This window comes from Podarcis melisellensis (genome assembly GCF_964234715.1).
Source record: "Podarcis melisellensis genome assembly, chromosome: 14".
NCBI classification, from domain to species: domain Eukaryota; kingdom Metazoa; phylum Chordata; class Lepidosauria; order Squamata; family Lacertidae; genus Podarcis; species Podarcis melisellensis.
In genome coordinates, this window is record NC_138546.1 from 17,990,140 (window position 1) to 18,006,515 (window position 16,376).

Here is a 16,376-nt window from a genome sequence, read left to right on the forward strand (position 1 = left end):
AGGATCAAACCCCAAGGAAATCAGGGACAAAGAACCCTCTCATCAATCCTGTGGCTTTTGCAGGCCGGCGGATAATGCATAGATTTCTAGCAGAGTTGTGGGCAAGCTGTCTTGACTCCTTCTACCAGCGTTTATCTGTCTCCCGACAATGGTGGCTCATGTGATGCGCGTTGCTCTCTCTCTTTCTCCCATCTCCCCTGCAGATTTACACTGTTGAGTCTGACCCCACAGCCTGCCTGGAGATCGACAAACAGCACAGGCTTGTGAAAAGGGAAGTGAGAAGGCAGCTCAATTTACTGGGCCCTGAGCAGCCACAGACTCTAGGTAAGGAAATGTACCATTCCCTCCTCATTATATGAGCCTAAAATGGCTATTGATTAATTGGGTAGCAAGACAAAAAAACAAAATAACAGAGGCAGCCTAGAGTTGGTATTGACATCTGGAGAATGAGAATTGCTGCTTAGAATGGGGGAGGGGAGTGTAGTTTAGGCCTTTAACTCATTGAATGCTGAGCCCATCAAGTACAAGGAGTTGGGAGTCTGTTAAAAAGTGTGGGGTCTCCCCACCCCTCTTTACTAAAAAATACATGGATGCTTGCTGGATTCCTCATCACAGCATTCAGATTGTTAAAAAACATGTCTAAACTCCCCAGAGCAGCTCCTTGCATTTTGGCCTTACAATTGGTCACTTTGGGGTGATCTTGCAATGCGCCCATTTCCCCCAACTCTGTGCTTTGTAGCTCCCAGGTTAGATCTGTCTATCTCACTCTGCCCACCCGCCCCACCAATTATTTCCAGTTCAGAAATGTAGTATGGAGGTCACCCACTTTTTAAAGTCCATGGATCTGAGTGAGGCTCCATGAAGCCCCCACAGAGAGTCTGACATGAAGAGACAGACAGACAGACGGAGACAGAGAGAATGCACACGACTTGGTGTAAAAGTAATAAAAAGGGTAAAGGGGACCCCTGACCATTAGGTCCAGTCATGGCTGACTCTGGGGTTGCGGCGCTCATCTCGCTTTATTGGCTGAGGGAGCTGGAGTACAGCTTCCGGGTCATGTGGCCAGCATGACTAAGCCGCTTCTGGCGAACCAGAGTAGCACACGGAAACGTCATTTACCTTCCCGCCGGAGTGGTACCTATTTATCTACTTGCACTTTGACGTGCTTTCAAACTGCTAGGTTGGCAGGAGCAGGGACCAAGCAACAGGAACTCACCCCGTCGCAGGGATTCGAACCGCTGACCTTCTGATCAGCAAGCCCTAGGCTCAGTGGTTTAACCCACAGCGCCACCCACGTCCCTGTAAAAGTCATACCCAGCAGAATAAACATTAACCTTGAAAAGCACATAGAGCTATAGTGAGGAAGTGGGAGAGAAGTTCACTCTTCCAACTTCCTCCTTTGGCTCTACATACTTTTCAAGGAAGAAAGTTAAACACCCTCATGTTCAAGGTGGCAGGGAGTGGGTGTGCGGGTGCTGAGAGGCTTAGTGCATGGCAGGGAAGACCTCAATGGCACCATGGCGCCCATGGGTGCTACTTTGAGAACCCCTGTTGTAGCAGAACCGAGTGGCAGAGCTGTTCCTGGATTCACATTGGGCAGCAGGCAGAGGGGGCTGCACACCTGAATGCTTATCCATGGGAAATGGATGCTCCCCCCATCACCCGCCTCATATCCGTCATTTAGTTCTGCTGAACATGTAAGGAAATCTTTCCTCTCCCATTTGAGTTCCTCACATAAATGATCCCTACTTTGCCCCAGTGCTGCCTCTTTTCCAGCTCTTGGGAATACGCGATAAATGGGATGGCAGCGGCATAGCAGCTGTCAGATCCTTTCCAGAACAGGATTGTTTGGGGAAAACTGGTGCTGTTTGCTGGTAAACAGGGTGCGTTTTTCTGCTCTGAATCAGGCTTGGCCACTAGAGGGAGAGATTGCACACCCAAGAGCTCGAGGATGTCCTTTGGATTTGGTTCAATCTCCTCTTCTGCAGATATATGAGCAGATGTAGCATTTAATGGAAATGTGGAACATTCCAAATTGAAAATTGAGTTAACTGAGTATTTGATTTTGGGAATATATATATATATATATATATATATATATATATATATATATGCAGGTTTTGGTGTCCTCGGGTGTCTTCCCGTGTTCTGACTTGTCTAAAGCATTGGTTTCAAAGTGTTCCATGTACAGGTTTGCGATGACCGGTGAGAGGGGTGATCCCATAGGTGCTCCTTCTATCTGTTTGTATCTTTGTCCATTGTGGATGAAGTACGTGTTGGTTAGGCAGTGGTTGGTCAGGTCCAAGATGTATTCGGGGGGATTGTATTTGTTTTGAATGGCTGTCAAGGCTTCATTAATGGGCACTTGTGTGAAGAGAGATACAACATCGAAGCTCACAAGTAGGTCATTAGGATGTAGGTTTTGCTTCTTTATTGTTTCTATGAACTGGAAGGAGTTTGGAACGTGTGAAGAGATGGATTCTGCATAGGGCTGAAGTTGCTTGGCGAGAAATTTAGCGAGATTTTGTAGAGGTGAGCCTATGGAGCTGACTATTGGTCTGAGTGGTGTTCCTTCTTTGTGTATCTTGGGGAGGCCGTAGAGTTTGGGGCATCTGGATGATTTTTCTCTGGGGATGATTCTTAGCTGGATTTCTTCACTGATAGGAGAGGCTTTTATTTTGGATTTGGTGGTTTTTTCCAGATAGGTGGTGGGATCTGTTTTTATAGGTTGGTAGGTAGGATCTTGGAGTAGATTTGATAGTTTTGCTTGGTAGTCCGATGTGTTCATCACAACAGTGGCATTACCTTTGTCTGCTTTGTCACGGGAAGACACCCGAGGACACCAAAACCTGCATTCCTGTACCCGTGAAAATCTACGAAAGCAAATATATATATATATATATATATATGCATGCAGCTGGATAGATCTCGGTCTTTCTCAGATACAATGGTAATTTGGACAAGAAAAATTGTTCATTTAGTACGTGAAAGGGTTTGAACGGCTGGAGCTCACCAAGAGATTAGATATTTGATAGTTCCCTTCCTTTCGCTTCCAGAGTGCTCTCAGCTTTCTGTGCTCTGCCAAGTCACCTGCCTGATCCTTCCAGAGACCTCCCTGTGGAAGGTGAGCCCCCCGCCGTACCTGGTCCTGCTGGAGCGACTGATTGGCCAAGGTTTCCTGGTGACGGGGGCACGGCTCACCACCCTGGATGAACCACGGGCCAGCTTCATCTCTGCAGTCCTGAGTGCGACCGACAGGGAGGCGCCAGTCATGGTAGGCCAACTCATAGGAAGGGCCCTGATACTGAGTCCGATCATTGCTCCAGTCTTTGGTATTATGCACACAGACTGACAGCAAAACCCTGCCATTAGTGTTGGACCACAGCTCCCATCATCTGTGACCATTGGCCTTGCTGGCTGGGGCTAGTGGGAACTGGAGAGCAGCAAAATCCATGGGGATGCAGATCCCTTATAGCATGGGTCGGCAAACTAAGTCCTGTGGGCCGGATCAGGCCCAATTGCCTTCTAAATCTGGCCCGCAGACAGTCTGGGAATCGCCACGTGGATCACCAGCGTGCATGTTCTTTCCCTCTCCCTCCCTCTCCCTCACATGGCAGTGGCAGCACCTCCTCCCTCCCTCCTCCTGGCTTTTCCCCGCCCTGCCTAGAAGAGGAATGGGGCTGAGCTTTGTTGGTGCCAGCCCCTCTCGGGAGCCCTTTCGCACACCGCTCATCATCCCTCTGCTGCCACCACTGCCAGCCCCTGCCACTCCCAAGACACAGGAGCCGCAGTTGGCTGACCTCCCCTCTTGAGTGGCCAGCTTTTAAACCAGCCCCTTTCCGGAGCCCTTTCACGTGCTGCTCATCGTCCCTCAGTCATTATTTCCCCCCCAAAAAATATAGTCCAGCCCCCCACAAGGTCTGAGGGGCAGTGGACCGGCCCCCTGCTGGAAAGGTTTGAAGACCCCTGCCTTATAGCCAGTGTCCATCAGGGCAAATGGGGCTCAGCTCCACCATATGCAGTCTGCCCCTTCCTAGAACCTGGGACCTTTCGGATGTAATCTAACACCGAGCTGCAGCTCCTCCCGCAAAGCTCCCCTCTTCCATCTAAGCTGCACTGCTTATTTATTTACAGCTTATTACTGTATACTGATGGGCCCATTTGGTTTCTTCAGGCAATAGTTAACTGGAGCCTTGAAAGTCAGATGAAATATACTACTGAATATTAGTTACTGCCAAGGAGCAGAAATGGAAGAGGGCTCCTGCCCACTTGTGGGCCTCGCAAATGAGTTCTCCACTTTCCCACAGCAATTTGCAATCTTTTAAAACGATCCTTGTAAAAATGTACCAGCATTTTGTGTGCAGCATTCGCCCCCAAAACAGTTTTGTATGTGGTTTTGACTGATATACACATTTTTGTATGTGTTTACCTTTTTGTGCACTCTTTCATTAATATAAACTTTTTTTTTGTACATGCTAGTTGGAGAATTGCATTGCAAAATGCACAGATTTTGAAGGATAGCTGTGTTTTGTTGTTGTTTTTATTTTGGAACATATGCTATTAATTCCCCAGGAATCCCTGTATCTCGAGTTATTATAGGTATTTAAGAAGTGCTAATAACAAAGTGTCCTAAAATGCATTGCTAACTGAAGGCTGCTGAATATTAAGAGACCACAATATATTTTTGTGGGGGGAGGAGGGTGTCTCATTCCTCCAGTTAATACAGCCTCAAATGTTCCCTTCAGCCTTAGCCTGGAAGTTATTTTTAAGAGCAGAATGTTTAATCAACGGCAGCTGTTTTAAGGTACATCTGTGCAGGAGAGCAATTACATCGTTCACTGAGCAATTAGACTTGGTTTTGTAACCTGGGGACACCAGTAGGGCCTCCGCCACAAAGGTGGAAACCCAAAGGTGTGGGGAGGCAGGAGGAAGTGTTGCATTAACAGGGCAGCTCTACTGGGAGACGGGGATGCGGGTTAAACCATAGAGCAGTGTTTCCCAACCGGTGTTCCGCGGCACACTAGTGTGCCGCGAGATGTTGCCTGGTATGCCGCGAGATGTTGCCTGGAGGGAGGCGGGCGAGGGCGTTTGCTTCCCGGAGGACGGAGCTCTTTTTCGGTCGTCGTGCTTGTGGGAAGCCGCCCCTTCCCTGGGCGACGCGCCGCCTCGCGACTCCGGAGTCAGTCCCGCGGGCTCTCGGAGGGACTCGCGAGCGACGGCGCGGCGGCTCCGGGGCGCGCTCAGCCGGGCCGCCGCGCGCCCCCGCGCAGCCCCTGCTGCAGCTGCCCGGCGTGGAGCGCGACGCGGAGCCGGCCGGGCTTGGAGGCGCCCAGGTAGGGCCGAGCCGGGCGGGGGCGGGGAGGTCTCGGTCTGCTGCGGGCGCAGGAGGGTGAGCGGGAGAGGGGGAGCCGTCGGGTCTCCTGGAAGGAAGCGAGGCGGCGGCTGAGGGGGATGCAGCCCCGTCCCCAGCAACAGGCGCTCCTCGAAGTGAGGCCACAAGTCGGGGCTCGGACAGGGCCTGGAAGCAGCGGCTCCGGCTCTTGGGAGCGGAGAAGGGGACTTCGAAAGCGGCCTGGAGGAGAAAAGCCCCGATGCAGCGAGAGCGGGGAGCGTGCTGCCTTGTCCAGGCCTCCTCGCTTTGTGCCGTCCGCTGCCGGGAGCAGGACACGGGGGCTCCTCGTTCGCATGCTTTCCCAGGTGATTGGTGAGGGTTAGGGTTAGGGTTAGGGTCCCTCAGTCCCTCGCTTTGCTGCCTCCTCCCCCCCCCAAAGCTTGGAGGTTCCCCGGCAAGGGGGAGGAAAAAAAATTGAAAGTTACACTTTCGTGCGTCCCTCCCGGCGTGACGCTGCGCGCTGACGTCACGGGGCTGTAATGGTGGTGTGCCTCGATATTTTTTTCATCAAACAAGTGTGCCTTTGCCCAAAAAAGGTTGGGAAACACTGCCATAGAGCCTAGGGCTTGCCGATCAGAAGGTTGGCGGTTCGAATCCCTGTGACGGGGTGAGCTCCTGTTGCTCGGTCCCTGCTCCTGCCAACCTAGCAGTTTGAAAGCACGTCAAAGTGCAAGTAGATAAATAGTTACCACTCCGGTGGGAAGGTAAATGGTGTTTCCGTGCACTGCTCTGGTTCGCCAGAAGCGGCTTAGTCACGCTGGCCACATGACCCGGAAGCTGTACGCCGGCTCCCTTGGCCATATAAAGCAAGATGAGCGCTGCAACCCCAGAGTCGGCCACGACTGGACCTAATGGTCAGGGGTCCCTTTACTTTTACTAGTGGGAGACGACAGGCCTCTTTCCCTTCTAAGGTGGAGTCTTGTCCTCCGAAGGGGAGGAGCTGTCATGCTTCCAGCCAGAACAATTGTATCTGAGCCGAAGGGAAGCTTTCTGGGATCTCCTCTCCTCCCCTCTTGCCAAACAGATCTTTGTAGGGGGTCATCAGTGGCACAAGTTTCCTGGCACTGTGAAGTGTGGCAAGTGCAGATTCGCCATGCAGCAGGCTGGTCTTCTGGCACTGCTTCCCCCTTGATTTTTATGGAGGCTGGCGAGTGCCAATCCAACAAAGGCAACACCCCTCCTGGTTAGAGATGGGGCGGCAAATTGCTGCAGAAATCAGAGAAGTGAATTGAAGATTGGAAAAACAAGAAATGCCGAGAACCCGCACGAACCAATCCTTCCATCCGTACCTCTGGTGCACCACTGGGTGTTTGAGTGAGAAAACAGGAAGCCCACTGGAAAACCGGGTGTAAATAATGGGTGCCTTTAGTTAGAGTAGGTTGCATTACTGCCACCCAGCACAGCATGTGATGTCAGATGCCCATTGGACTCCTGGCAAAGTGCTTTCACTGGGTGCCTGTAGAAGGCGGCTGACATTCTCTTTTCTCTTTCAGTGCTCTCAGTTACTGAAGGGCACCTGCCTGATCATTGCAGCCCAGCGAGACAATGCAGTAGTTTGCTTTGATGCCCTGCTGAGCAGGTAAGCAAGAACATCACTGTCCTATTAACTGACCTCATCACTTGTTTCTGGGCCTACCAGGCCAGAGGAAAGATCCAGCTAGTCGGCCCAGTATGCTGACTCCAACAGGGAGCAGACAAGTGTCCGGCAGAACTTCACAGGCAAACAGCATTGCCACTTTTTTCAACCAGACTCTGTAGCTGCACCTTATAAAAGTGCCTTGTGTGATGTTCCTGCTTGTCATGGCTGGGGCCATTTTCAAAGTGCCCATTCTGGGAGGCAGGTGGTGAAAGCAGCTAGTCTCCACTAGGGAGGGAGAGAAATTCAATTCGCTTTGCATTTTAATGTGAATCTGCTTCTGTTGCACTTTCCCAAATATTTGCACACCAAAGCACAGCTAACCTTTAGAATTCACACTTCTTTGAGTTTTGTGATGCAGTTTTCCAACCCCAAAATGTGGAAATGAGGGGAGAGTGTGCATAAAGATGCATAATTAGGGGAAGTAACTTACAAAAATGCATTGTAGCCAGGAAAATCACATGCAAGCATTGGAGGGAAATGCTGGCTAATTTTTGTGAGGATTTTTGTCTTGGTAAACAAATTGCAGATTGCTGCAGAAATATAGTAAGCTGAACCTAATAATGGAAAAGTGAGTAATGGAGAAACAGCATTCTGTCCATCGCTACTCCCTGCTTCATTTTCTTTGGCTGAGTGTCCCCCTCCAGGAGCCCATTCTGCCCATCGCCCTGACCCTGCGGCAAATTCAGAAGTGCAGGGGCGCTTCATGACAATTTCAGCCACACTCCCTGACAGCCACGCCCCCTTCTAAGATTATGCAATAATCTCATAAATATACAGTTATACAATAATAGTAATTCGGGATTCATTGCAATGATTACTGCAGATCTCAACGTGTTTCCTTTTGGCTAGACCTATTTTTTTCTGTGCATATATGTGGGCAAATTATTTGGACTGCTTGAGTTGTGTTTTCCCTGAGGTCCCATTGTACGCAACAGAACATACACACCGTTCTCCTTGTGTTTTCAGCGTCCCTAAACGCTTAGGCTTTGGAGCATGCTGTGGCTCAAAAGCTGTACTAACTGAGTGACTCTTAGGATGCTAGAGACGGGGACTGAACTTCAGGGACCCTGCTGCAGAAATAGTCTTCAACCCCTTCATGTGACCCTGGGTTGCCTGGTGTCGGAGGGCCCCCAAGGAAGAAGAAGCCCTAAATCCATTCCTTCCTCCCTCCCTGCCCCTCCCACTTCCTCCTTGCCAGTAAAGCAGAGGTGGAGAATTCTTTTCAGCCTGAGGACCACATTGCCTCCTGGGCAACCTTCACAGGCCAGTCTCCAAATGGTGTGAGATTCCAGGCGTGCTTACCAGGGTCTGTATTTCCTTTTGGGCAGAGAGGCCCAGCAGAGACTGTGGTGTCTTTATGATATGTGGTTTATTTATACATAGATACAACCTGAGCCTACGTGGAGAGAGTGCAGAGCCTTCACATCCCAGGAGGGGCCTGTTCCTTCCATTGCAGCACCCTCAAATTCCAAGGGTCCCCAAACATCTTGTTTGACCCATTCTGCAGCATAAAACAAACAGCCCACCTCGAGCTCTGCGCCCACCCCATCTCAAGCTTGCAAAACTGACACTTTCCCCTTGTTCGCTTGCTGCAGTCCTAAACTGAAACGACTGGTCTTTCGCCTTACTAACTGTCCCCCATTTGCGGCTGGCACGGCCTTTGCTTTGCTGGTGGCCAATCTTGATGGGTCATGACTCTGTCTTCAATTCTTAATGGCTTATCTTCAGGCGATTCTCTGGTGGGGGGACACACACAAAATTTAGCCTGTATTTTTACACTGCTAAATTCAGTGTCTGGCACATTCTCTTAATACTCCAAGTATTGGCTAAATCCTAACAATTACTAAATCTAGGAAGTACAGGTGTCTCGCACCCACAACACAAATTCTGGTACCCAAAACCTATAACAATTGGCTGCATCCCAGCCATGCAAAACCCAGAGGCTTCTGCACACACCACTTGCCACCCAGGCAAGCCAGCAGCATGATCACAATTCAAGGGCACATTCCAGTCACTCAGGGAGGGTGTGGAACGGGGCAGATGAGGGGAGAAGCCTGGGAAGAAGGGGTGGGCTGCAGAGAGGGGCTGCGATGCTCCTCCCCAGTCGTTCTGGGCATCCTCTTGGCATGTGGCCCCCAGAGGGTTGGTGTTATGTACTGAGTTGAATAGGATTCAGAATGCAGCAGTCTGATTGGTCCTAGAACAATAGGGTCCAGAATGCAGCAGTCTGATTGGTCCACAGGAGCCACCCAATCCAGCTCCAGGTGGAAGTGAATCCGCAACCTGATTGGCCTACAGGTGGGGTCCATCGTGTAATAATGTATATAAAGCAGACATTCTGGGGGAACTGCCATTCCTCCTCACCACTATGAGCTGAATAAAGAGCATGAAATCCACCCTCGACTCCTAGTATATTTCAGTTGACCAGATGGGAATGTGGTCCCCAAGCTGAAAAACATCCTCCGCCCACAACTCCTGGCTTAACAGACTCTCAGGTGAAGCACAGCCAACCTCAAGGCTATGTTTTCTGATGGGAACTTGGAGGGTCCACCCCACCACCACCTTTGACACAGTCCTCCCTAAGCAGGGAGAACATGAGTTGCCCTTTCCATGCCACTTCTCTTATTCATAGAATCGTAGAATTGCAGAGTTGGAAGGGACCCTGAGGATCACCTAGTCCAACCCCCTGAAATGCAGGACTATGCAGATTTATCTTAAGCTGTTCTCTCTCCTCTCCTCTCCCACTCCCCTCCCATCTTTTCAACTGCAAAGCCAAGGAAGGCACACACCCCATTATTTATTGGGCCACTTGGTGTGTCCACGCTATCCAAAGGCTCTTGGTTTTGGAGGCTGTACACTGAGAGAGGAGGCAGAGCCCAGCGGCTAAGGGAAAGCTCTTCTCAAGGTCAGAGAAAGAGAGATGGAGAAAGAAGCGCAATAGGAGGCTTCCCGCGCTGGTCGCATAGCTACAGGGAGCTCAGCGAAAGGGAAGTCTCTCTTTGAGAATCAGCCGGCTGAATCAATAAGCTTCCCTGGAGAAAATCACCACATTCAGCGTTTGCTGGGGGGGGGGGGAACAACCCAAGTCTACATCAAAAGGCAGACTGCAGTGTGCAAGAAGAGATGTGCTGCAGGAGATCTGTGATCGATCAGATCTGCTGGATTTCTTTTTGTCTACTCAAAATCAAATTGTGTGTGTGTGAATTTGATCAAAGCAAAGGTACTGACAGCAGGAGAGAGGGTGTTCAGTTCTCTCACGTACATTTTTCCTGACCTACATCCCCCCACCCTGAAGCTGGCATTCTCCCCATTAGGAACAAATATACTCACAATATTAGAGATCTGCATTAACTTCATTTATATCCTGTCTTTCCTCCAAAGGAGCTCAAGACTCTCCCTCTCCCCTCCATTTTATCCCCTGTGAGGTGATACTGGCTGATAGACAGTGACTAACCCAAGGAGCTCTGTGGTCCAGAGATTTGAAACTGGGTCTCCCTTGCCTTAGTCCTTCAGTCTAGCTACGTTATGAAAGAGAGTTGGGCCCCTTCCTGCTGATCCACAGAAATTTAGGGTCTCTCTACGTGTTCTTTTTTGTTGTGCATTCATGTTGATTTGTGCTCATGATGCTATTGGGGTTAGTCATTCTATCCTGCCAGGATATGTTAAAAGGGACTCTGTTGCTTTTGCTAAAAAGGAAGAGAGAGAGAATAAATATAGCTAACTCTCTGGAACAGGCTAATATTCACTAACACAACAGTGTATGGGGAGACAGGCAGGTTACTGGGTTGTTCTCCTTCCAACCCCGTGGGGCTAATAACCTTTTCTGGACTTTATTTGTGAGATTGGTTTGGCAGGGATGTGCAGATAGACACCTCTTTGTCCTGGACCAGTCAGAGTCATTTAACACATGCAGACTTTTGACAGGAACCAGGATCCTTCCTCAAGCACTGCTTGTGGACACAAACACACACTGTTTATAATTAATTTGCAAATTGACTCTGCTTTTCATGTTGTGGTTGTTTATGTATTCATTAACAATATTTACATGCTGCCCAACAGCAAAGATCTCTGGAGAGTTTGCAAAAGCAATAAAAGACCTCTCCAAACGCTCATCCCTCTTTGTGTGTGTGTGTGTGTGTGTGTGTGTGTGTGTGTGTTGTCATATGCAAATCCCCTTCACCCAACTCAGGGAGAGCTGATGTGAGTGCTTTTTCAGAGTTTTGGGACTCCAGCACCTGTGATCATTGGCAGTTTTGGCTGGGGTTGATGGGAAGAGTTCACAAGGTTGGCTGATCTAAGTCACTGATGGCAAAGAGTACTGGGCCCAGGACAGAGGCTTCTGACACCCCCTTAATTCCTCCTTCTGGTTTTATGAGGAGACATTGAGGAGCAAAAACAGTTGAATGCACCTTTGTCTCTTGGGATGTAAGTAGTCTTTGACTACTTCTATCCTGCCTGTGGGTTTTATTAAATTAAGTTTTACTCAGAGTTGATCCACTCAAATGAATGAACCTACTAAGTTAGCCACATCCATCAATTTCAGTGGGTCTACTCTGAGTAGGACTAGCAGTGGCTACACCTGCTTTGCCTTTTACCCCATGGAGTTTCAGCTGCCATAAATGGGATACGCAAAGGGTCTCCCATCCAGACGATGACCAGACTCAGACCTGCTTAGCTTCATCCTGGTGGCTGCAACCTCTGCTTCCAGGCTGGGGTTTCCAGAGCTATTAAATGCCCATAAGCACCTCTTCCCCCTCCCCGCCCCCCTTCTCTCCTACATTTCTAGAGAGCGTCTTACATAACAGGTCATTACTGTGTATATTGAAGGATTATATTTTTTAATTCTCAAATCCATTTAGGCAAAGCTTTGTTGAACCCTGGATTTAAAAGGCTTATGCGGTTCAGCAGCAGACACAGGCAGGCCGACCCATAAAGCCCCCTCCCCAGAACTAGGCAGTTTCTAGGCGTTGACAGATTCTGCTGCAATGTGTTAACAGTTGCTCCCCCCCCCCTTGGTCTTTTTTCTCTCCTCAATGCCCCCTCCCCCTGCCTCCCAGTGATCACTGTCAGAAACAAGCTGTGTCAGAGTGCATGAAACAACTTCTGTATCCAAAGACTGAAAAACAGGCAAGTGCAACTCTCCTCTTGCTTATCTATGCCCCTGATTTGACACCCCACTTCTTTTTCTCCTCTTCCTGTTACCATTACGTGCACCCCAATCTCCGAGCAGCGAGAGACTCCAGCGATTCCTGTGCCTACCCAGGGCTCAGTTTCCTCGGAATGAAGGTCAATGGAGACTGTGGTGTCCCTAGGATATAGGGTTTTATTTAGACAACATGTGCATAAGATAGGGGCGGGGATCTTGCCTCGCCAAGAGATTCCCAGGGAGATCCTGTAGCTGCAGCTTTGAGTCCAGTGCAGAGCAAAACAAGCCTCTGTGTCTGCAACCTCCATCGTCAGCCAAATCTCTCTCTCTCTCTCTCTCTCTCTCTCTCTCTCTCTCTCTCACACACACACACACACACAGAGCCCGCCTTAGCTTCTAGTTCTCCCTTCTAGGTTGATGTGGCATCCAGCCAGACGAGGTGGAGAAAGGACTACCCTTTTGTCTCTACGGCAACAGGGAAACCTCTTTGGATATGTAAATGGAAGTACAGTGGTACCTCGGGTTACAGACGCTTCAGGTTACAGAGTCCGCTAACCTAGAAATAGTACCTCGGGTTAAGAACTTTGCTTCAGGATGAGAACAGAAATTGTGCAGTGGCAGCGGGAGACCCCATTAGCTAAAGTGGTGCTTCAGGTTAAGAACAGTGTCAGGTTAAGAACAGACCTCCAGAACAAATTAAGTTCTTAACTCGAGGTATCACTGTACTTAACTTTGAATGGGGTTACCAACTTCTTTTTACTTTTCTGGCTCCTGTGTCTTGGACTGTAGCTTAGCACACAGAAATTATGCACTCTGAGGCTTTTTCCTTTGCTCATCTCCCTGCAAAGAAAAGCCTCACTTACTAAATCTCCATGTACCAGGCTGCTTTTAAGGGCAGAGGAGTAGCGTTGTTGTTTTTTAAGAAAAAGAAAAAGGTTGGCAACCCTACAATCACTACCATTGTTAGAATTGCTACTAGATATTTACCCCATACCAGGATTCTGAGAAGGCTTAAACATAGAACTGCTCAGATAGTCCCTGAAGCCACACCCACATTACATATTTAAAGCAGATAGCTTCCTCCAAAGAATCTTGGGAACCATGGTTTGCTAAGGGTGCTGAGAATTGTAGCTCTGATGGGGATGAGCTACAGTTCTGAGCTGCCTTTGGGGGAATCAGTGTGCTTTAAATATATGGTGTAGCTGTGACCACGCACAATGCACAGCCTGAAGTGCTCCTATGCTCAGTGCTTGGGCAGATATTAGCCAAAGCAGATATTAGCAGAGGATATTAGCAGAGGATAATGTGAGGATGGCTCCAGCTGTGTCCTTTAGCGTCCCCCCTCAATCCCCCATTATATCTATATACGTAGGAACTTGTACATACACATTGTTTGGCCATTAAAAGGACCAAAGTCTGTCCCTCTTTCCATCCTACCTGCTTCCCTGTGTGGATGGCTGCATCTCCTTAAATCACAGCACACTTTCCCTGGGAACGAACTGGCAGAAGAACCTGCCTCCAAATATTGCCCCTAGAAAGAAAGCCCACTGGATCATCTTCCGACCGCATCAGAATGAATTTGTGAAATGCCAGCCAAGACCCTTGAGTCGGGGCTTAGTGCAATATATTAGGCATATCAACAGGGTTAAATAGCAGGATTTGAGATCTTAAATCCTTGTAGATAGAAATGGCTCCTGGGGGCACAGCTGCAGTGCTCTGCAGAGATCAATCCCAGGAAGCTTTTCATATTTTTTAAGAGCGCTGCACATTTTGCTTCCAGTGGACCACAGCCTGACTCGCCGGTTGCTTCCAGTGGTCAGCTAGTTGTAAATCAGCTTGCAGCCGAGAGGCAGCTTCGGGCTGCATATACGCCGTGTATCTAAAGCACAGGATTTCCCCCTGGGAATTGCAGTTTACCCCTCACCAAAAGTCCTATTCCCATAGCAAATTGCAGTTCCCAGGTTCTTTGGGAGGGCTGATTCAAATGTATGCCCCGGAAAGGGAGCCATTATGTCGTTAAGCTGCCCCAATACTCTGAGAGGAACAAAGAAACAGATGAGGACAGCCCTCACCATAGCAGGATTGTTCTAAAAAAGAAAATAACCAGAAATGTGACAGGAGGCCAGGAAGAGCGCATAGCATTTGGCTCCCTTGTTCAGAACAGCAGGTTGATGGTTCTACCTGGAAGGATCCCAGCCAGTTAGAAGTCCTGCAGTGACCCCCACACTTACATAAGCTTTCCCTTGGATACAGATACAATCTCACGCTGTCCCCATCAATTCTGGATATCCAGCCCATGCAGTTTCTTGGTAACTGTACATGTGCATCTTTATATGCAGCCTCGGCTGGCCAATCAACATGAAGCATTTTCTACAATCTCAGAACAGGTTTTTTAATTTTTATTTTGGGGGTTGGGCAGCTGCCTAACTCACAATTACACCCAGACCTGAATATTCCGATTGCTAATCTCTTCTTTTCTAAACCCTCAATTTATTAGACAGTTCAGGCTACATGTCAGCTTCACACTTGATGAGAAGCAAACCCTTGTTTTCAAAGGTGTGTGCATCTAGCAGAGAGACTCACCTGCTCCAGTCTTGAGCTGCTGTTTTCTGTTTGTGTCACGCATAAAGTGAATTATTATTATTATTCACTTTTTCCAGCAACAACAGAAGGAACTCAGGAGTGACTTACAAAAACAAGCATCTGTTCAACTGTTGTAAACCACTCTGATTTATTTTTTATGAATAAGTAAAGGTAAAGGGACCCCTGACCGTTAGGTCCAGTTGTGACCGACTCTGGGGTTGGGGCGCTCATCTCGCTTTACTGGCCGAGGGAGCTGGAGTACAGCTTCCAGGTCATGTGGCCAGCATGACTAAGCCGCTTCTGGTGAACCAGAGCAGCACACGGAAATGCCATTTACCTTCCCACCGGAGTGGTACCTATTTATCTACTTGCACTTTGACGTGCTTTCGAACTGCTAGGTTGGCAGGAGCAGGGACTGAGCAACGGGAGCTCACCCCATCATGGGGATTCGAACCGCCAACCTTCTGATCAGCAAGTCCTAGGCTCTGTGGTTTAACCCACAGCACCACCCACATCCCTATTTTATGAATAGTGGTACATAAATATTTTCCTATATGATTTAATTAAAAACAGGGGTAAAAACAACTTAATGCTCACAATAACATGCATAAAAGAGCATCTCAACCCAAATATGCAAAAAATTAAGATCCAAAGGTTTGGGTGGATAAAAATGTTTTTCCTGGTACGTAAAAAGAGATAGGGAAATATGCCAGGTATGTTTCCTTTGGGAGAGCATTCCACAAATGGGGAGTCACCACGGAGAGATGCCATTCCTTGTTGCTGCCCTTTCCACCTTCCTCAAGGAGACCATACAGAGAAGGGCCCTACATTGCTTAAGTGAGCATTGCATCTTGGGCTGCCATTTCTGAACTGCAGACATGCATGTATGGTGACTTCATGGCTGAGTGTTGGTTTCGAACCTTGGCTGTATCATAGTCAGAGTCCAACAGTCTAATGGCTATTTGCTTTCCTTCCCAGGCTGAGGAGCTTCTCTGTGTCCTCTTTGACTCTCTGACTTCTGATAGCAGCTACCAGATTGAAATCCAGGATCCCTAGCCAAGGGCCACCTGGACATCTGCTTGGATCCTGCTCAATCTTGGGGGAACAAAGCAAAGTCAAACCCCCAAAAGAAGAAAGTATGAGTACAAGGCACCCACAGTTTCAATAATAAAGTATAATCTTTGTCACATGTCTCAGGTCTCGGGGGGGGGGGATTTATATTGGTGCGTGTGCCCCACTTTCCAAGCAGTGAGAGGCTTCAGGGATGCCAGTGCTTATGCCACGTCTAGTTTCCTTAGAATGGAGGTCACTGGAGACCACGGTGTCTTTGAGATGCATGGCTTTATTTACATAGATATACAGGTTGAGTGTAAGAGGGAAGAGCTCAATGTGTTACACACACACCCACACAACAGGTTCTTGCTGCCCTGTTAGGTTTCCAGGGAGCAGCACCCTCCTACCCCGAAATCATCATTTTGGCTTCAGCACACAGAGTTAGTCAAGTCTCTGTGTCTTCCCAGCTCCAAATGTGATTACCCCGGACCTAGTGTTCTCCTACCCCCTAGGATAAAGTGGTGTCCAGAGAGGTGAGAAAGAGAAGCCTACAACTTCCTTCT

General features: G+C 48.8%; 1 protein-coding gene across 4 annotated transcripts in view; it reads left to right on the forward strand.

Moving 5' to 3' along the window:
* The window catches only part of DNAAF8 (dynein axonemal assembly factor 8), an 87,602-nt gene extending 71,651 nt beyond the window's left edge, over positions 1-15,951 (forward strand). For all 4 annotated transcript variants that reach the window (XM_081887912.1, XM_081887909.1, XM_081887910.1 and 1 more), the window contains 5 exons: positions 204-324; positions 3,057-3,274; positions 6,886-6,971; positions 12,089-12,158; positions 15,739-15,951. In XM_081887912.1, coding sequence (XP_081744038.1) covers positions 204-324; positions 3,057-3,274; positions 6,886-6,971; positions 12,089-12,158; positions 15,739-15,816 — 573 coding nt within the window. In that variant the 3' untranslated portion in view covers positions 15,817-15,951. The remainder of the gene's footprint in view (positions 1-203; positions 325-3,056; positions 3,275-6,885; positions 6,972-12,088; positions 12,159-15,738) is intronic.
* Positions 15,952-16,376: the final 425 nt, after the last annotated feature.